The sequence below is a fragment of the Bombyx mori genome, chromosome 8 (assembly GCF_030269925.1).
Source record: "Bombyx mori chromosome 8, ASM3026992v2".
Taxonomy (NCBI): domain Eukaryota; kingdom Metazoa; phylum Arthropoda; class Insecta; order Lepidoptera; family Bombycidae; genus Bombyx; species Bombyx mori.
In genome coordinates, this window is record NC_085114.1 from 6671833 (window position 1) to 6693877 (window position 22045).

At 36.6% G+C, this 22045-nt stretch overlaps 1 protein-coding gene across 1 annotated transcript in view; it reads right to left on the bottom strand.

The window, feature by feature from the left end:
- Window positions 1–1167: 1167 nt before the first annotated feature.
- LOC101742418 (arf-GAP with coiled-coil, ANK repeat and PH domain-containing protein 2) overlaps window positions 1168–22045 on the bottom strand; it is a 33863-nt gene continuing 12985 nt past the window's right edge. Inside the window, exons 9-20 of the mRNA XM_038012501.2 lie at window positions 20945–21139; window positions 20008–20114; window positions 19179–19267; window positions 18279–18373; window positions 17277–17411; window positions 16376–16446; window positions 14881–15012; window positions 13847–14001; window positions 13015–13128; window positions 12223–12329; window positions 11124–11278; window positions 1168–9513 (exon numbers count right to left, since the gene is read on the bottom strand). Of these exons, the coding sequence (XP_037868429.1) occupies window positions 9494–9513; window positions 11124–11278; window positions 12223–12329; window positions 13015–13128; window positions 13847–14001; window positions 14881–15012; window positions 16376–16446; window positions 17277–17411; window positions 18279–18373; window positions 19179–19267; window positions 20008–20114; window positions 20945–21139 (1375 nt within the window). The 3' untranslated portion in view covers window positions 1168–9493. The remainder of the gene's footprint in view (window positions 9514–11123; window positions 11279–12222; window positions 12330–13014; window positions 13129–13846; window positions 14002–14880; window positions 15013–16375; window positions 16447–17276; window positions 17412–18278; window positions 18374–19178; window positions 19268–20007; window positions 20115–20944; window positions 21140–22045) is intronic.

The window sequence follows — 22045 nt, forward strand, 5'->3', positions numbered from 1 at the left end:
TTCCTATGAAGAGCCGGTGGCATTTATAATGCGCAATGTTACATAGGTAATTCTTGTGATCGTTAAATGATTAACGCCATCTGTTGTTTCTACCAACACCATTAGACATTAATGGTTTTGCATTTCTCATTTTCAAATCGGTTTGAAATGATTTTTTTTATTACTTAGTTGGGTGGACGAGCTCACAGCCCACCTGATGTTAAGTAGTTACTGGAGCCCATAGACACCTACAACGTAAATGCGCCACCCATCTTGAGATATAAGTTCTAAGGTCTCACTATAGTTACAACGGCTGCCCCATCCTTCAAACCGAAACGCATTACTGCTTCACGGCAGAAATAGGTAGGGTGGTGGTACCTACCCGTGCGGACTCACAAGAAGTCCTACCACTAGTAAGTACATAATATGTATATCGCATGTCAGCGGTATGTAAGCACATGTGGTGTTAACTATAGTAGAATTATTTTGTTCGTGCAGTTTGGGTCATAAGACATAGCCCGGCTAGAGGGGTGAGCATGTTGCGCGGGCGCAACGCCATTATTGATAAAAACAAATGAGTCATCGAAGGCAGGTACATGGCTGCGGGGTGGTATACGAAGGGTGGTGAGACATTGTTATGTTATGAGTCATTTGTAGTTATCTGCAAGTTATAGTACATTATGTCGAAGAGAAATGTTTTTATGCATTCGTTCTCTGAATTTCTTTAGTGACAAAATGGCTACTCGGCAGAATTTATTCAAAATAATATTTGCACGTGTTGTTATCAACAATGTGTTAAAAAAATTCACTAAAATGAAAATAGATCCCGAAAAGTTACAAAGTGTTAATTTCTGCCGTTCTCGTTAACTTGCTGCGGCGATATGTGGTGTAAGTGTTCGATTAGTGATTTTTTCTTTCATTTTTATTACTAACCCACAAAATGACAAAACTAAATACACTATCGATAACGCTTATCGACAACAATAATGCGCATCACTATGCGCGTCCATAAGGCTAGTGAGTGGAAGAGAGAGGGAAATACTCGCTTCACCGCTACGATTTTTTATGACCCGAACTGCACGGACAACATAATTCTACTATAGATACTATGTATTAATTTCATATTTACACTTCGCTACGCAATTTGCTAAACCATATTATTTCGAAGAGAAAAGGTAAATAAATGAGTAACGATTTTGGAATATTTTATTTTCAATATAATTACGGATATACAAATAAACAGTACATATTATAACGAGAGTATTGATTTTAAAATAACACAGAACAACAAATAATATTGTTTCTCTTTCCATTTCAAAGTTTGTACCATAATGGCTTAAAACATTTTCATCAAGAGCAAAATTAGCGTATCGCTCACTTTTATACTTGATGACATAATAATATGTACCTTTACACTGGATAAAGTTGTTTACTTATAAGTTTAAGCAAAAATGATTTGTCACATGAATCACAAAAAATTATTTCAACGAGTAATTTCAAAAATTGTGAATCCCACTTAATCAAAACGCATTAACGCTTTCAGAACATTTTATTGTTTTAAATCACTAAACCAAGAAAACGACAAGAACACGTTTTCTTAGAGGTAGTGTAGTATAAAGAGGCACTTTAAGAAGTTCGCCATAATCGGCACCTTATGGACATATAACCTTCTAGCTTTGCCGATCATTTTATACTTTCCTTACTGCGTTAGGTTTTGATAAAGCTAAGCTCGCATTAGATTATAGATGGGTCATAGCACAATTTGTAATTTACATCTCCTGATAATATTTTCAAATTTCAATTATTTATTATTTATTTTACCTTTATAATTAATTACGTAACAAATTTTTTTTCGATTGTTTAGTACCACAATTTATCAAATAACGTTTAGATTTATTCGTAATCACGATTAATATTTACATTTATAATTTCGTTCGTGGATAATAATTGTGCATGCAACTTGAAGTTCAACGTGCAAAACGGGAAAGGGAAGATCTTCCGCCGTGCGGACGTACCGCTACGAACGTATACGTAAAATTTAACATAAAGCGACATATATGTATATGAGACCATCAGCGCACAAGTGGCCTAACCCACAATTTTTCATAACCATGCTTATAATTGAACTAGCGACCCGCCCTCGCTTCGCTTCGGAAACATTAAAACACACATGAAACCAAAAAAAAAAAAAAAAGTAGCCTATGTTCATCAGGGACAATGTCGGCTTCTAATGGAAAAAGAATTTTTCAAATCGGTCCAGTAGTTTCGGAGCCTATTCGAAACAAACAAACAAACAAATCTTTCCTCTTTATAATATTAGTATAGATATGCAATTTCGAAAAGGGCACATGTCGCATATTTTGTCAAATACGTTTTTTCATATAGGTACATGTAGTTTTGAGGTTTACCTACACCCATTTTATAATGATTCCAGTAATTTTCAATTGTTAATTAACACTAAAATATATCTCAAAAGTTAATATTTTAAATTTTACACTGCTTTAGAAAATAATCAGTTTTTTTCATTTCCTGAACATTTTACATTTTCAGAGATGTGCGCTTTTCGAAATTGCATATTCAATTATGTACAATGCAATTTATTTAAAATGTAATACATATATTTTTATGCAAAGCCGGCCTATCCATAGTTTCACTCATAGATAACAGATGGCTTTGTAAGCATTATTTTTGCGCATATTGTTTTTTTGCCTACTCAAATTCAAATTCATGAAAACTTAAACCTCATTGCTCCATAATAACTATGGTAAGCTTAGGCCACTTTTGGGCTGACGGCCTCATATAATATATATCATACATTATATCATAATATATCTCATATATATCTCATAATATATATCATAATATATCATACATTATTGAATATAAGGCATATCATATGTTATCAATTTGGCCACGATAATATTTATTTACTAGCTTTCCATCCGTAACTTCGTCCGCGTGGATTACCTACACGTTTTATCGTGTAGGCGGAGACCCTATTATATATTTTCGGGAGATTCAAAATATCTTCATATCACATCCATTGGTACAATTGTATGCGTTGTCAGATTTTCTAAGCTCCTTTAAGCTGAATTTTTAATAAAATACGAATATCATTAGTCAAATACAATTGAATATACAATTTCGAAAAGGGCACATCTCTGAAAATGTAAAATTTTCAGGAAATAAAAAAAAACTGATTATTTTCTAAAGCAGTGTAAAATTTAAAGTATTAACTTTTGAGATATATTTTTGTGTTAATTAGCAATTGAAAATTACTGGAATCATTATAAAATGGGTGTAGGTGAGCCTCAAAACTACATGTAAGTATATGAAAAAACGTATTTGACAAAATATGCGACATGTGCCCTTTTCGAAATTGCATATTCAATTAAATAGTAAAGTTTCTATAAAATGAAACAAATTTATTGTTAATGCTGATAATTCATTCAATTCTGTATGCAATTAATTTTAATACGTTCACCAATAGATCATCATGTCTTCAATGGTTTAAACGTCAAACTGTAACAGACAGACACAATAACTATCCGATTTGAATGAAACAAAGCGTACATTCTACACAAAATTTATCTCTACCGAGTATATCTTCAAAGATCAGTTCTACTTGTAGCCAAAGTTCATCACTGAAAAATTCAAATCTCTTTTATTTCATTTCATAAGATTTTTCTTAATAATTATTATATAATATATAACAAGAGTCCCAAAATACTTTATTGATATTTTTCAAATCAGTTCAGGAACGTATTCTTTCGATTTAATGGTCACAGAGTTTGTAACACGATAACATAGAACTTAAAAACTAACATTTCATGATATTATTATACAATATGTACTTTTTAACTAAGCATAACTATTTAGTATTTCCAAGATATCCTAAATATAATATATTTGTAAATGTTGTAATATACGTAAAAAAGCGCGTAAAAAAATAGCGTAAATGGAAAGTTACTAGGAAGTAAAACTTAAAGCTTTTTTTTTAAACATATATTTCATTTTTATTTCATACAATGGGGGCAAGTCTTCTTTACATAAAAAGAATTGGCAAGTTAGTAATATTAACATTTGGTAGCACGCGACTCATAACCGGTTTACTGCTGCAAGTTATTGTGACGTTTTATTACCGTGAAACGCAACGTGAGAGCTTGCCACCTAGGGTTGCGAACAATTTTACAATTTTTAAAGTAGATGATTGCAGATTGCAGAAAGAGGAAATAATACAAGCTTTATAAGTACAGTACTGTTTTCCATTGACGTCACAAGCAAAAGAATCTAATGAGCGACTGATAGCGGTGAATTACCGATATCATTAATGAGCATTGCCAACGCCGCAGTGAGGAATAATACTCTATATTTTTAGAAATATATTAGAAAATACATTTTAATCAAAAGACTACGATATTATTTACGGTATTTTTGCTTGTAAATTATTTTATTTAAATAGATTAAAATTCTTTATTTTAGTGTTGCAACCCTAAGGCCCTCTGATGGTAAACGGTCACTGCCCTCAGGACATCGGCAACACCAGGGACGGAACAGTGCTGTGGCTTACCGCGAAATGCCCTTCGAACGACTTTTTATGTTTCGAAACGTACATTCAGAATTCCGTTGAACAAGGTTAATTCCAAACCCAAATCCAAATTCATAGTTCTTTGGAAATCGACAATCATTCATGTCCCATGACACGATCTCAGAAAGCGAGAATTTTCAGAGCTTAATCTATTAATTACTATAGAATACTAACGTCCCCCAAGTTATTGTTTTCGGACTAGAAATCCTCAATTCGGGTGCTTATGAGAACGTTGATTTGGTGATAGCCAAAAATTGATTTTAATGATTAAGCTTCAAGTCAAAAAAGTCGTGGTAAAGTTTTTAAAATTCGAAATATCTTTATGCCAGTATTATACCAACTAGATCACAGCTTAACTAGTATGAAGCGGTTTCCGTAATTCAGTTAACTTGACTTTATCATCCATCTTAGGGCGAGAGGTCTTTATTTCAATTGTTCTATAGCATCCCAATTTTCAGACTAGAAGCCATGAAAGTTTGAAGGCTGGATTTAAAATAATGGTAAGTAATTAATAACTGAACAGAAAATCTTCGGACTCGTATGCGCGATCGTACAATTTCTAATTGTCACATAATAATGTTGTCGAAAATTAAGACTCTTTTAGGAAAACGTTTTTTTCTTTCAGATCACATAGGTACCAGGCACTAGTATCCCAGTAAAAATTCGAAAAATAAGAATAGGTAAAAATAGCTGTTATTGAGTTTTTTGACATTCGTTAAATTAACATAAATGATATCAGATGAAATTCAGGTTAAAGGAATTAACTTTGTTCTGGTACCGGATGCTGCGATAACGAAATGAAGATAATGAGCACGGGAGATAGTCAAAACAAAAACCAGCAACACTTTATTTAGTAAACAATCTTCATATAATATGTTACAGTAATTTCTGAAGACGAATTTACAAAAAAGATGGCTTTTTAAAATAGGTCCATAACAAAAAAAAAAAGAGAATTGAATCCGTCAATTTTGAAGGACCCGCCAATGATAATTCTCTAGAATCTAGACTAAAAAATTCAACTTTGGTAAGTTCCATATCGCACCGATTTGTTTAGAGTCATTTAAAAAATACCGTATATTATAAATTAAATATAAAATAATAATAAAAAATACAAAAATAAACCACACAGCGTTGAGATTCACAGAATGAGCTAAATATTTATATGAAAATAAATTCTTTTCTTTTTTTTAAATGCGAAGACATTGGAATGATCGTGAGATTAATTTAAGATTAAATTAATTATTATATATGTATTTAAAAATCAATCATGTAATACGGAGAATCGCTCGTAAGCGACTTGACAAATTTGGCTGATTTCTTCGTTGTGTTTGTTAATAATTTTCAGCACAAAATGACAGCATGATAATAAAGTTTTGGAAAACCTTAGCCATAGTCATTAGTGTCATTAGTTAAATCGAAAAAGAGTTATAAATTTACATAAGTAAAACTTTATGAGTTGTATTTGTAAAAGTAATTATTAAGCATTTCGAGAACTTCCTAAATAGTCCATCACAATTAATGACGTCACTATTTTCCATTTTATTCGTGCCTTTATTATTAGAGTGCGTTCTTATTAGTACGCACGGTGTGTCTTACCACAACATAAAATTGAATCAGAGCAATTACGACGTTCCTTCAGGAATTAAATATTTCTGAATTTACCGGTAGTACCGGAGTACTCAACGGTAGGCAGCGGCTTGGCTCTGCCCCTGGCATTGCTGAAGTCCATGGGCGACGGTAACCACTCACCATCATGTGGGCCGCATGCTCGTCTGTGTACAAAGGGAATAAAAAAAAATAAAAATAAAAAATTTTTAATTACCTATGTTCGCCGACTTGCCTTAACTTGAACTATTAAAAAATCGTTATTGCATCCAGGTAGGGTGTAAGCACTAGTGACATCTTCACGTTACGTACATATATATGTAGTAATTAAACAAAAAACTTTCTTTTTTTCTTATGCACACTTAATAATTGAATCTTTACGATAGAGAAAAAATAAATATTCTAAACATATTTAACGCCTGAACAGATAAAAAAATAAAGGTTTTTCGAATGGATTTTTATATGTACAGTCCTTATTTGAAACTATTCCGGAATTCGAATTAATTTTCTAAAATAAGCATTTATTAATATTCGTTAAATTATCTAATAAATGGAACCATATCGAATCGTTGGACACCGAAAATATAAATCGATCGACATTGACAACAACAATCTTTGGTCTACTAATACACAACTTCACAAAACACCAGATATTGTGATGCTATCGCACGTGGGACCACCCACAATTATTTATCAATCTCAATAAAATATTTTTAATCACGAACATCAGCGCCAACAGTAGACGGACAAACAAACTCACAGCCCATCTCATGGTTCAGTGGTTATCGTTAATATTACTAGCCTGTTCATTTTGATATCCGAGTGCTTAGTGCAAGTTTCTTAACGTTGTCGGTAGCGTAAAAGTTAACCCAATTTTGTATGCAGTTGGAACAGCGCCCCTAGCGGCAAACGTACGTAAACGATCCCATTCCATACAAATATAGGCTAACTTTTACGCTATCGAGACGTTAAAAAACTCGCACTAAGCACACTGTAGTACAAGTCTGAATAATGATTAAACGATTCTCTTAGTTGTCAAACCATTACCTCGCGATAGGAAAATTGTGTGTATCCATACTTTTAGTAATATTGTTTTATTATTATTTGGAAGGATAGCTCACCAGCTTCTTTATGATGGGTGAGCGCACCCAATTGCTCAGTTGGGTAAGTTTGCTAACAGCTAACCGAGCACACCTAGATTAGGGCTAACCGTTCAAGAGCAGCTACTTAGCGAGTGCATATTTCAGAAATAAATGAAGGCATGAGTGGATGAAGGGGTTTTTATTTATTATTTTTTTATTGCTTAGATGGGTAGACGAGCTCACAGCCCACCTGGTGTTAAGTGGTTACTGGAGCCCATAGACATCTACAACGTAAATGCCGCCACCCACCTTGTGATATAAATTCTAAGGTCTCAGTATAGTTACAACGGTTGCCCCACACTTCAAACCGAAACGCATTACTGTTTCACCGCGCGGACTCACAGGAAGTCCTACCACCAATGAAAGTTAAGTACAATTTTTAAGATTTTTGAGCTTTTACATTGAATTTCGGAGTCGTCGTGGCCTAAAGGATAAGACGTCCGGAATCACAAACGAAATGTTCACTTGTGACAGGGCGTATTGTGAGCACCCAAGGGTGGATATTTTGATCTTGTCCATTTCTGCCGTGAAGCAATCACTCATTTCAGTTTGGAGTCTGCGAGAGCCGTTATCGAACACAGTGGAATCTTCGATCGTCAAATCTCAAATTGTTTGGCGACAAATACATAGTGATTTTGACCGTTTTTTTTTTTTTTTTTTTTTTTTATGATTGAAAGTTTACTGGTGGCCCGAAGGCCTTTCCAGTTTCACCAGGACAGGTGGGCGAGCAAAGGCTCAGCCAAGAGGGGTGGGATTTGCTAACAACTGCCCGAGCGCCTCCGAAGGAGACCTAACAACTGAAGAGCAATTGTTTCGCGAATGAATCTACTACCGGATCGGAATCGCGACCCGCTGAGAAGATCCGGCGAGAAACTCAGCGGGCTGATGCATGGGTTAGGTTGCACTTCGACCTCTTTGTCGAGTTCGACGAGTACGGTTACCGGGGTCCCTAAGCCTGCCCCTAGTATTAGAGCTGAAGGCATCTAATGCAAAGGTTATTGGATCTGATGGATCCGTAAGGACGTGTCTAGGGCGTCGACGGTGACTGGCTCCTGCATGATCAGGATTCGGGGAGTAGTCAGCGGCGGCAACGATAAGGCGATTATCATGACGCATAGCCTTATCGAAGTATCGTTCCGACGCTGACTTCATGTATTTCCGAATTGATTCGAGGCCCAGGTCGTCGTGTAGGTCAACGTTCCTCACGAACCACGAAGCCCCGACAGCTAACCTGCAAAAGCGAGATTGTAGGGATTGGAGGGTGTCTATGTGTGTGCGGGCCGCGTGAGCGAACACCACACTCGCGTAAGTCATGACGGGCCTTATGCAAGTTTTGTAAAGTGTCACCTTGTTCCGAAGGGACATTTTACTCCGCTTACAGATCATGGGGTAGAGTAGAGATTTTGACCGTGGCGGTGGACCATGAGTATGTGAGATTAAAAACTTGTTTGTCCGACTGTCTCAAGTGGTAACATTAAAAAAAAAATTTTTTTTGTTTGTTACGACGCAAAGGAAACTAAGCCGCAGTCGTTTAAATTAAAAAAGAATGTATAAAATTTGTATTCTTTAAATTTTTATTGTAAAGCCGTATCAAAAATTTTATTCCTAAAAAGTTCCTAATCAAAAGCTTTTCAAATGCGCCGATTCTGTTGAAAAAATGTTTTTACTAAATTATTCTATATTGATATCGTATTGATTTTTAAGAAGCAACAAAACACATGTAAAAAATTTATTTTCAAAATTTTAATAGATTACGATTTTATAAAACCTGCCCAATAAAATATTATCAATTACCAATTATGTTTTTTTTTATTTTATTTAATAAAACAATTAGGCCTTAAAATCTGTTTAAAAACATTCAAAATTCACAACACAGCGCTGGGAGACATATTTTGACGTCATCAGTTTTTTTTTCTCTAGGTAACTCAATCAATCACGATAGCAAATAAACTAAGATAAGATAAGATAGCTAATAACTAAACGTGTGTATACGCAGCATGTAGGTATTCACGTACATGTATGTTTATATATGTTTTTCATTTAACTCATCCCCACTACGATTCCTTTGGTGAGCAACGGTCCTAGGGTTGTCAACAAAGAATTCGCCTACGATCGGAAAAACCTTTCAGTGCTTGTGAGGCCACAGCAGCCACCGTCGCCGAGCGATGTTCGGGTGACGTCATTCAGTCGACTGCTCACCTAAACAAAGACACAACTTAATAATATACACCTTATACTGTTTACTATATTTATAATCCAGTAAAAACTCCTTATTGGCCCTTCTTTAATTCGAGGATTAAAAAATACATGTGTGTAATTCACACGTGGTAGAAGTGAAACCTTCAAAAATTCAAATACAATTATCCTAAATGTCTAAGTATATGTAAAAATTTGTACTTATAGTAGAATTATTTTGTTCGTGCAGTTTGGGTCATAAGACATAGCCCGGCTCGGGGGGTGAGCATGTTGCGCGGGCGCAACGCCATTATCGATAAAAACAAATGAGTCATCGAAGGCAGGTACACGGCGGCGGGGTGGTATACGAAGGGTGGTGAGACATTGTTAGGTTATGAGTCATTTGTACTTACCTACAAATTATAGTACATTATGTCGAAGAGAAATGTGTTATTATGCATTCGTTCTCTGAATTTCTTTAGTGACACAATGGCTACTCCTTTGTTTTGTATCAAAACGGCAGAATTTATTCAAAATAATATTTACGCGTGTTGTTATCAACAATGTGTTACAATTTTTCACTGAAATAAGAATAGATCCCGAACAGTTACAAAGTGTTAATTTCTGCCGTTCTCGTTAACTTGCTGCGGCGATATGTGCAACAATAATGCGCATCACTATGCCCGTCCATAAGGCTCGTGAGTGGAAGAGAGAACGAAATACTCGCTTCACCGCTCCGATTTTTTATGACCCAAACTGCACGGACAAAATAATTCTACTATAGTAAGTAATTATAAATCTTTTATAGTATGAGGTAGCGGCCTCTGTGAATTGATATTTAAACTTCACGTATAATCCTAAATTAAAATTCACTACAAGAGGTTTCATACATACGTTAGTATTACAAAATCTCATAGATGGCGCTGTATTAAAAAACACTACGGACTTATTTTTTCGTTTCATCGAGTTTGAAATCACAACTATTCTAAAGAAGTTTCACTTCAAAAATGTAACCCAATTCCTATATTCCCGACTAAAGATTTCTTTATTCGCGAATCTAATCGGTACATTGATAAAAAGGATGTCAATATGGAAACATCAACCGAATATCCTTTGTAAGCGCGCCGTCAAATGGACTAATAAAAAAGTAATATAGACCTTATTACAACTCCTAAAGTATGTTTTTATTTTGTCACCTAAGAACGTATCCCCTATAATCCCATATATGTAAATTACCATACTATATAAACGGTTTCTATATTCGCGGAATATTTACGGAACATATACTTCGCGAATAAAGAGCTTTTACTGTACATAACGTCCAACGATTTCAGAGTAAAATGTGATAGATGTAGGAAAAGGAGAGAGAGCAAACGAAGGAGAAATGGCTTTTCTTTTAAGACGAAGGAATCAGTGTGCTTAGTGCTTAACTTCTCGATTGCGTAAAAGTTAACTCAAATTTGTATGGAGTTGGAACAGCCTCCCTACGTTTGCCGCTAGGGGCGCTGTTTCAGCTCAATATGAATGTGGGCCGTATGCCTACAAGGGCAATAAAAAAAATAAAAAATAAAACATATGAGAGGAGTAAGGAGAGAGGAAGTGAGATAGCAAGAGACGGTGGAGCGTGCACGTACTGTTGTGTTCGCAGTTGTTGTTGCGGGCGCGCACGAGCCGCTCGGGGTGCGAGTGCGCGAGCTGCGTGTAGTCGCGGAACACCTCGTTGTACGTGTCGTCGTTAGAGCTCATCTCGCTCTCGCGCATCTCCTCGTTCAGCTTCGTCAGCCGTAGCCTGAACGTGAACGTAATAAATACACGCATTAATAAATATTTTTAGGCTATTTACAATTAAATGGGTATCTGAAGATTCTTTGAATGTACGACGTTATACCAGTTTTATTTATTTCTGCTTCAAAACAGTTTTATGTTTTAAATTTAATAGTAGACTAACCGTTTTCGAGCGTTGAATAAGCAATTTGATTTTATCGCAAAGTTTTTTGTTGTTATTTTTACATATAATAATATATTTTACATTTACATTACAAATAATAATTACATAATATGTAAGAGACCATTGACACTTAACAAATGAAGAATTATTAAAGTTTACAATAAAGTGTTTCCATAAAACTTGTTAATAGGTTGGGGAAAAACTTTTTTTAGTATAGTTTATTTACATTTAACTAAAGTATGTAGGTAACATTTTGTTCAATAACTTTTTGTCATCTTGTAGGTAGGGACATGATCCCATTGCTATAGAAATTTTGAGGCTTCTGATCAAAATACCTGATGATGTTAACCTGATACTGCCTAAATAATTCTGAAGAGATCTGAGACAGGCATACTATAAGGCGAAAAGACTTTTCTCCAACCTTACACATATATGTATATATATATAATGAGGCTTGAAAGGCGTTCAAGCGACATTTATCTTTGTAATTAAAGGTCCGTTTTATTTGGTATCATTATCAACAATTCGATGTTCTCATATGAACTCCAATTAAGTTTACCCCACCCAAATAAATAGCTGAAAAAGTTTTTTGTCATGATATTTTTTACAAATTTTAAACTCCAAACGGCTCTCCTGTAAAGTTGCAAAAATCTCGCTTAAACCAAACAGTCTCTCACCCTTCGGCATATATTTATATACAGAGTAACAATGTCAGCGTATATTAAATGCACCATTTTTATGGATCAAATGGATTCAATAGTAAGAAGTAAAGTGAGTAATCTTACAGAGTAACAATATCGGCGTTGGCGTGTTCCACGGCGATGTCGAGCGGTGATCGTCCGTCCTTGTCACGTATCGATTGGTCGGCGCGATACCGCAGGAGAAGGCAAACCTAGATTGTAAAATAAATCATTGTTTTTTTTTTTAATAAGTATCTTACACAGCTAGCCGAAAATTACTGGTGGTAGGACTTCTTGTGAGTCCGCGCGGTGAAACAGTAATGCGTTTCGGTTTGAAGTGTGGGGCAACCGTTGTAACTATACTGAGACCTTAGAATTTATATCACAAGGTGAGTGATGCATTTACGTTGTAAATGTCTATGGGCTCCAGTGACCACTTAACACCAGGTGGGCTGTGAGCTCGTTCACCCAATAGCCAAGCAATAAAAATAAAAATAAACCGTGCATTAACGGTACAGTAACAATCATAACAACATAACATCATAACAACTAACTATTAATTAACAACTAATATTTTTAAATATTTTATAGTATCATCACTACATAGTATAAAACAAAGTCGCTTTCTCTGTCCCTATATCTGTCTGTCCCTATGTATGCTTAAATCTTTAAAAGTACGCAACGGATTTTGATGCGGTTTTTTTTAATAGATAGAGTGATTGAAGAGGGGGGTTTATATGTATAATGACATCCATTAAATAGTGTAGAAATCAATAATAAATTACAGTTTCCGAAGCGAAGCGAGGCCGGGTCGCTAGTGTAGTATAATTTAGTAAATAGATTGACATGCAACAGGGATGTTTCAAAGGGACAACAAACGCGCCAAACTGTCCGTACCTGTCCGGTGTGTCCTGCTTCCGTGGCGAGATGCAAGGGAGTCTTCCCATCTTCATCTTGCACGTTCAGCTTGCTTCCGTTCAGCAACAGGAACGAGCACGCCATCACCGAGCCCTGCAACACACACCACAATAAACTACTCAATCTATAAAACGTAGCTCCACGAAAGCACTGAAAGTCGTTGTGGCCTAAAGGATAAGATGTCCGATGCATTCGTATATAGCGATGCACCGGTGTTCGAATCCTGCAGGCGAGTACCAATTTTTCTCATGAAATACGTACTCGACAAATGTTCACGATTGACTTCCACGGTGAAGGAATAACATCGTGTAATAAAAATCAAACCCGCAAAATTATAATTTATGTAATCACTGGTGGTGGAACCTGTTGTGAGTCCACGTGGGTAAGTACCACCACCCCGCCTATTTCTGCCGTGAAGCAGTAATGCGTTTTAGTTTGAAGGGTGGGGCAGCCGTTGTAACTATAGTGAGACCTTAGAACTGATATCTCATGGTGGGTGGCGCATTTAAGTTGTAGATGTCTATGGGCTCCAGTTACCACTTAACACCAGGTGGACTGTGAGCTCGTCCACCCATTAAAAGCCCGCTGAGTTTGTTTCGCCGGTTCTTCTTAGGACTGTGGCTTATTTTGGAACCGGTGGTAGAGTTAACATTGTTATTTATATTTTGACATTCAACAAGTGTGTTATGCTGACATCTAAGTTGAAATAAATGATTTTGAATTTGAATCTAAGCAATAGAAAAAAAAACAAAAAAAAAGTCTGGTGCGTCGGAGCGGAGCGTTGTGCGTGGTGTGCGTGTGGTGTACTGACGCTGAGCACGGCGTGGTGCAGCGGCGTGCGGCCGTCGTGCGCGGCCACGTTGACGTCGGCGGCGAGCAGCGCGGCGCGCAGCACGGGCACGTTGTGCGCACGCGCCGCGCGGCACAGCACCGCCGCCGGGCTCAGCCGCTCCATGCCCTCCGCGTCTGAAACGACGACAATATAATACATCACTCATAAAAAAACAATTTAACTGTTTTTATTAATTTTTAAATAAACTACTACTAATTGAATAAGAACTGTCTGATGAACTCATCTTTGTTTAATACTTCACTATTAAATTTTATTGCCTTTTGTTATTTTCACTTTTACACTAAACACAATATTACAAATTACCCGAGCACAACAATGGCGGAGAATGTTAGGTGCGTGAGAGCAGACGTAGACACTAACGCGCATGCGCACTTGTCAGTACCCAGGGAGGAAAAGTTACACTTTCTTCCCTGTACAGCGGGAAGAAAACCGAACTTTCGGCGTAGGTAGAAGAAAAACAAATTACCGTCATTATAAAAAGTTGAGATGACTTTTTATTGCACCCAAATTAATGTTTTTTTTATATTTATTAGGTACTATAACTTTTATTGTGCGACCATGCCGAATTTCTTGTGGTAAGATACAACAATCGGGCTTCTATTAATGAGAAATTTTATTGATCCAGGGACCTACGTTAAATTCTATGATGCCACGTTAAATTCTGCTAAAAATATAATGAAAATTAATTAACATTTTATTTACAGGTCGTGATCGAAGCTGCCTCTCAATAAAGACCAGTTTAAAATGTTATTATAAATTCATAAAATATGGAGCAGTCAGTGTACAACACCGCCACTAGGCGAAAACCTATCTCTACAGCGAATATTCTAAAGCCGAGTTATAGGCTAGCGGTCAATGTGATGTTATTGTGATGTTATGCTTACCAATTAAATATTATTTTCTCCTTATGCAGAAGTTTATGCCGTGATTATTGTCAATGTTCGGGCATCAACCCCGGCCCTACAGTCATGTGCTTCCTATAAAGTACTCACCGAGCTCTCCGTCCTCTCCCTCTGTAGAATCGTGATCCGAGGGCAAACTGAGATCCACGTCGCGTTCGCTCGCCAACTCCTTCCCGATCAACAGCACCGGACTTCCGTCTGATTTCGTTGAACTTTCTGATACTGAAAACAATACAGACAATTTAGCGATTTTTTTTATTTGTATGTATTATACATATGTATGGGATTGACTTGAAACAAGATATTTTTGAAGTAAATACTGCACTTTTTATTTTATTTTGCTGTCAGATATAATCATTACATGTTTTTTTCGACATCCTTCGCACTGACTTTTCTCTTTGATAATCTCGCAGATAACTAATAACATTATGTGTGAGTAGACACAGATAATTTAATAGAAATCAGTTATAAATGGTGGGTATCGAAAAAACTCTAAATGAAAAATTTATAAAACATTTCAATTGTAAATATCATAATTTTTTGCCTTTACTTGGCTATTTATTGAAGACGTATCTATGTTCAGTTTTATGATCTAGCGACCCATTTAGAGGATATATTTCCTTACTGGTAGGTAGTAGGGCGTCTTCTGAGCTCGCATGGTTAGATACCACCACCCTGCCTTTTTCGGCCGCGAAGCAGTAATGCGTTACGTATTGACGTTTTTTTTTATTGCTTAAATGGGTGGACGAGCTCACAGACCCTCTAGTGTTAAGTGGTTACTGGAGCCCATAGACATCTACAACCTAAATGCGCCACCTTGAGATATAAGTTCTAAGATCTAAAGTATAGTAACAACGGCTGCCCCACCCTTCAAACCGAAACGCATTACTGCTTCACGGCTGAAATAGGCAGGGTGGTGGTACCTACCCGTGCGGACTCACAAGAAGTCCTACCACCAGTAACGTTTGGGCAGCCATTGTACTTAAAAAATAGACTTGGAACTCATGTCTCAAAGCGAGTGAAGGCATTTACGTTGTAGATGTCTAAGGGCTCCCGTAACCACTAAGCACCAGGCGGGTCGTAAGCTCGTCCATTCATCTATGTAATAAAAAAAAACTGTTCATGAAAGATTTTCCGAAGTTATTGTTTTCAAAATCAATTCCAATTTCAAGTTTTCAAATTTTAATATACTGCGCTGATACAGAGTGATAATACAGTACAAAGTGTTGCCATTTAAAAAAAAAACACCGCTCGAACACAAACCAAACTTATTTCTATGTTAAGTACAATTCGTTGAACATTTCATCTGCAGGACTTTACCGTCGACTACACGAGAGATTTTAGCGCTATTATATTAGGAAAGTAAACCAAAAATACCATGATAAAAAGAAAAAAAAAATTAACGTCCCATTTCTTAGATTTCCTGCAGATTTGTCAATTAACTTACGTAAACTCTAAAAAAATTTGTTTATGTTCAAAACTGAAAGAATATGAGGAGGAAGGACATTTGATGGTACTAACATAAGCAATATAAAATTCTGAATAGACCATATAGTACAAACTAAAATAAAATATTAAAACTCACCGCTCATATCGCTGTTAACATCGCTTTTCTCATCGCTAATTGTATCTGGGACGGAAGGCGGGACACGCACTCTGTTTACGAAATGTAAATAATAAGGATAGTGACAAATTGTAAACAGTACATTGTGTAATTGTGTTTAATTATTTTTTTAGATAAACTCATAGAATATTTTGAAATATCTATTAATTGTTCACTGCGCGAGTTTTTTAGCGGCAAACGTAAGGGCGTTGTTCCAACTTCATACAAATTTGAGTTGGATCGTTTGCCTACGTTTGCCGTTGTTCCAACTGCATACAAATTGAGGTAACTTTTACGTGATCGAGAACGTTAAAAAACTCGCACTAAGCACACTGGTCGCCCCGTGTGAGACCTGCGTCATGTACCCGCGCTATTACCTCGTGTTATAACCGAATCTTCTTACAAACTTATAATAATAGTTGGTAATATTATTTCTCGTAGATAACTACATATCGACGCTTGAAAGACAAACGTACTAAGCGACAATTACTGCTTTGTACATAAATGATAGGCAATAACCATATTCAATGCGCAAAAAATATATATTTCTAGGTCCATTAAAATAATTTCAATCCTACAACTAGATTCGTTAAAATAGTTTTTTTTTCAGGTATTTCAACTTTAAATTACTACTGTAAAGATCACGCATTGTCGCTTAGTCACGTTTGCCTTTCAAGCATCGATATGTTATATGTTATGTTATATGTTATATGTTATATGTTACGTTACGTTACGTTACGTTACGTTAAGTTACGTTACGTTACGTTACGTTACGTTACGTTACGTTATGTTATGTTATATTATGTTATGTTATGTTATGTTGTTATGTTATGTTATGTTATGTTATGTTATGTTATGTTATATTACTTAACAGTTATTTTACCTTCGTCGAGCTCTTCTAACGGACCAGCGTCTGCCGGACTTGAGAGGAGACTGTTCGAGGGCATCAAAGTTCACGAGCTCTCGTACAAACATCAGCGAGACGTACTTAGCACGGATCCACGCTTCGCGAACACAACTACACAACGACAAACCACATTACCATTCCACTAAATTTTACACGGGGTTACAAAAAGTAGCTCGTAGGTACATAAAAGTATAAAGATGATAAATACTAAAATCACCCGATGACCTCTCTGTCTCTAATAACGAGTATACAACATTTCACGATCGATCGAGTAGTTAAGACGTGAAAGATTGATAAACAAACAAGCAAAGTAAATTCATTATCTTTATTACAATATTAAATTTAGACGGCTTAGCGCTTACAACTTTAAAGAAATCCGAAAAGTGAAATCTGTTTAATATATAACAAAAAGGTGACGCGGTGTGTTTACATGTGTTCCAAATAAATCTTACACGTGTCAACGAATGACTGGGAGTAACTTATAGTAAATATCAAACGCACATATATTTTTCAGCTACCATTATTACTGTTGACAGAGTCACTCTGTCTTGAAATAATTGAAGACATGAGCGGATGAAGGGGATATCATACAATTTGTTAATTTTGAGAACACGGGCAAAAAATTTTCGTTACTTATACTTTTCTTCGTACATAGCTCCTTCATCACATGCAATTTCTAAAAATAGCCTTTAAGCTCGGGGTTTTAAGGTTTAATATGGTTTATAGGTACATAACACCTTCATTCAATGTAAAAACTCAAAAATCTTAAAAATGGTACTTCTTAATCTTGGCTGGTAGCCTTAAGAGGCTATCACAGCGTAACCGAGTAGGTAGGTGAGCTCACGGGGCTCTAACCTGAGGGCGTCAATCTGGAGACTAGGACAGCTCTTATACAATATAATTTGAGGTTTCGACCTCATGTCTCAAAACGATCTCCAATAAACGTAATATACGTAAGTTTAAAAATTCAAAACTCACGTTTCACAATCCGGCGTCGCTCTGGCAACAGTCGCGCCCTCTGTGTTAGCTTCATATATTAAATTCACTAATTTGTTCCCTAGTTCGGCCATTACCTGCATCAGAAACATTAATTTTCGATAAAGTAAAATTTAAATTGTTGCTATTAATTATATAGACGTTTTTAGTGTACATAGGCAAAGGAGCTAACGGCTCATGTTGGATAAAATCTGTTTCTAGAAGCTCATGGAGAACAGCATCACTCTATGTTGCATCGTTTTCATCTTCCTAGTGCTTTCCTTTATCAATTCTTACATTATTCCGTATTATTCTTATTCCATTCAATCCATGTTTTTTTATAATACTCTTCGCCTTGTTTGCATGTACATTTAATTTACCACTCTTCAAATAATACGATATTACATACAATGTATGTATCTTGGAGTATTTCCACTTTTAGGGTAGCGACATGGTAAGCGGGCGGTCTTCGTAAGTCAATAAAACTAGAAATGTGAAATGAAACTCAGAGCGTATATTACGCAGGAGCGAATGGTTTATAAAAACACGCGCCGACATGTATATATGATATTACATAAAAAAAAACTTATCATAATATAATACGTATGTTTTTTTTTTATTGCTTACATGGGTGGACGAGCTCATAGCCCACCTAATGCTAAGTGGTTATTGGAGCCCATAGACATCCACAACGTAAATGCGCCACCTACCTTGAGATATAAGTTCTAAGGTATAGTTACAACGGCTCCTCCCCTTCAAACCGAAACGCATTACTGCTTCACGGCAGCAATAGGCAGGGCGGTGGTACCTACCCGTGCGGACTCACAAGGGGTCCTACCACCACGTCCGTCTAAGCAAAAAAAAAAAATATATATAGTTTAGTAAAGTCAATGCAATAGGTACCTTTATAATTTCCGGTTCCCAGTCATCGAGCGTCAGAGACCTGACTTTACTGACGTGCACGCCCAGCGAACGGTGTATTCCCGAGCATTCTGAAACCAATCAATCATATTGATTTAAAGGATGCTAGCTGGCTGAGGTGCTGACTTTATGCGGGCACCCGATTCCCTGGAAACCAGAGCGTCATCAGCAACATGAGGTCTCTTTTGAATCAATTTTTGTTTTTCTACCTAAGCTGATGGTCTTGACAGACCATATCAGCGTCACCGGGCGAGTAGGTGAGCTCACGGGGCTCAAACCTGACGACGTCGCTAACACGAACCCTAGCAAGAGCCGTGCTTCGCAAAATCTACCACCGGATCGGAAACGCGACCCACTGAGAAGATCCGGCGAGAAACTCAGTGGGCTGTGTCTGTGGGTTAGTTTACTCGCCGAGCCCTTCGTCGCAAGCGACGGGTTCGACGAGAACGATGACCGGTGCTTGAGGTACCTAAAAGCACCGTTAGTGGATCGGGAGGATCCGAAATTACGTGTTTTGGGCGATGTCGAATGTTTACCATTCTGTCCGCAGGATCGGGAATGTAGTTATCGCCGGCCACGATGAGAAGGTTCTCCTGTCGTGCCGCTTTATCGAAATGGCGCATTGATGCATTGGGTACATTCCCAATTACGTTAAAATCAAGATGGCTTTCTTAACTTACTTTTTTTCTGTCATTTTAAATTTATTTTCTATATTCCATCCATGTGAAACAATAGTGGAACACCATGTATACCAGCCGATTATAACATTGTTGGTCGAATACGACAGATGTTGGCAAAACAAAATACTAACCTATACATAGTGTGATGCCGAGATTAATGCTCGCCCACCTCGGGTTCGGACTACCGCAATCACAACAATAATTGTTCCCGGGAATGCTGAGAAGTTGCTCCCAAATCCTAAGACAGAAATGTTTTTCTTATGCACATACGTACAGTATATTGTTTACCGAATATAGAAACACCTTAAGCAGTTTTATTTCACATTCAAGTATTTATTCGTTACCATCGGAGCTTCTAAATGAGTCGCGATTCCGATCCGGTGGTAGATGTTGCGAACCACTGCTCTTAATAGGCCTGGTGTTAGTAAATTATCTCAGGTTGAACCCTTGAGCTAAATTTTCCGTCGGCACGAAGTTGGAATTATCTCTGAGGCTACCAGCGAGTAGGTAGGGGAAAAAAAAACAAATTTAATTGATTACTGATTAAAAAACTCAATTCAATCAATATGGAATTCAGTGTGTTAAATGAATTGACAAAATAACTGTTTTAATTTTTTTTTTTTTAAATTGATTGGACGGGTGGACGAGCTTACAGCCCACCTAAGTGGTTACTGGAGTCCATAGACATTTACAACGCAAATACGCCACCCACCTTGAGATATAAGTTCTAAGGTCTCAATATAGTTACAACGGCTGCCCCACCCTTCAAACCGAAACGCATTACTGCTTCACGGCAGAAATAGGCAGGGTAGTGGTACCTACCCGTACGGACTCACAAGATGTCCTACCACCAGTAATTACGCAAATTATAATTTTGCGGGTTTGATTTTTACTACACGACGTTATTCCTTCACCCTGGAAGCCGATCGTGAACATTTGTTAAGTACATATTTCATTAGAATGAACTCCAAAATCATATTTGTGTTGTAAGATTATTCAGTAACTAAATCATAAACATAGCCAAATTGGATGTAATTTTAGTTTAAGACAACAAGTTTCCGAACAAACCTAACTTTCTTCATGGCGACACTGGTCGTGTTCCGTCTGGTGTCGCTGAGCCTCGTGTCGTCCGGCACGAGCACTAGCTGCGACTCCGGGTTCTCTCGGCTCTGGCCCTGCTGTATCGCCGAGCGGATGCCGCTCTGCAGCGCCGCTATCCAGCAGCTCAACATCTCCTCGGAGTCCGCTTGGAGCATGTGACTTCTGGGTATCGCAAAAAAAATTATATAGAGAAAATTAGATCGCTTTGTATTCCTCGAGGATTATCTGTGGATTCCGCTAACCACTTCACACTAGATTCTATATGAACTTTGAGCTCATTCACACTTCTATGAAATAAATCTTATATACTATCTTTAAACGAGAAATTCTTGTATATAAATATATATATAATCTGAATCTCGGAAACAGCTCCAACGATTTTCATAAAATTTGGTAAACAGGGGATTTCGGTGACGATAAATCGATCTAGCTACGATTTATTTTCAGAAAATGTTGTTTTACTCGTGTTTTCAATAATCAACTTTATCGATAATTTTGATTTTTTCATTAAATAACCAGTTCATTTTTTTTTTATTCTGTCGGTAATCGGTGTCGATATTATTTTATCAATATAATTTCTAAAAAACACAATTTATAAAAAAAAGTTTTCTAGTAATTAATAATAAGTAATAATCAAAAATTAAAAAAATACTAGGGAAGTTGTCCAGTTAACTTTATTTATATGATGCTATTTTATCTCTTGCTTATTTTTATAACCTAAGGTAAGCAGTAACAGCCGAAGATCGGTAGATTCGATTGTTTGGAATGACAATTAAACAATTTGAACACGTTTATTAGAGATGGGAGTTGTCACGCGATAGCAGCGACAGCGTTAAATCTTAAATTATTCACAATGATGATAATTATTCAAATGATTCACAATGTAATAAAGATACAAGCTTATTTAAGTTTTATTTTAGTACTTTATTAAAATTTATTAGTTTCATTGTTGCTTTCGAGTCCTCTTCGAGAATTAACGTATTTAAAACATTAAAGTTTTTATTGCCACTGTAGACAGACCAAGATGACGCCCTAAAAGTAGTGGTCATCGTCGCTCATGGACTTCAG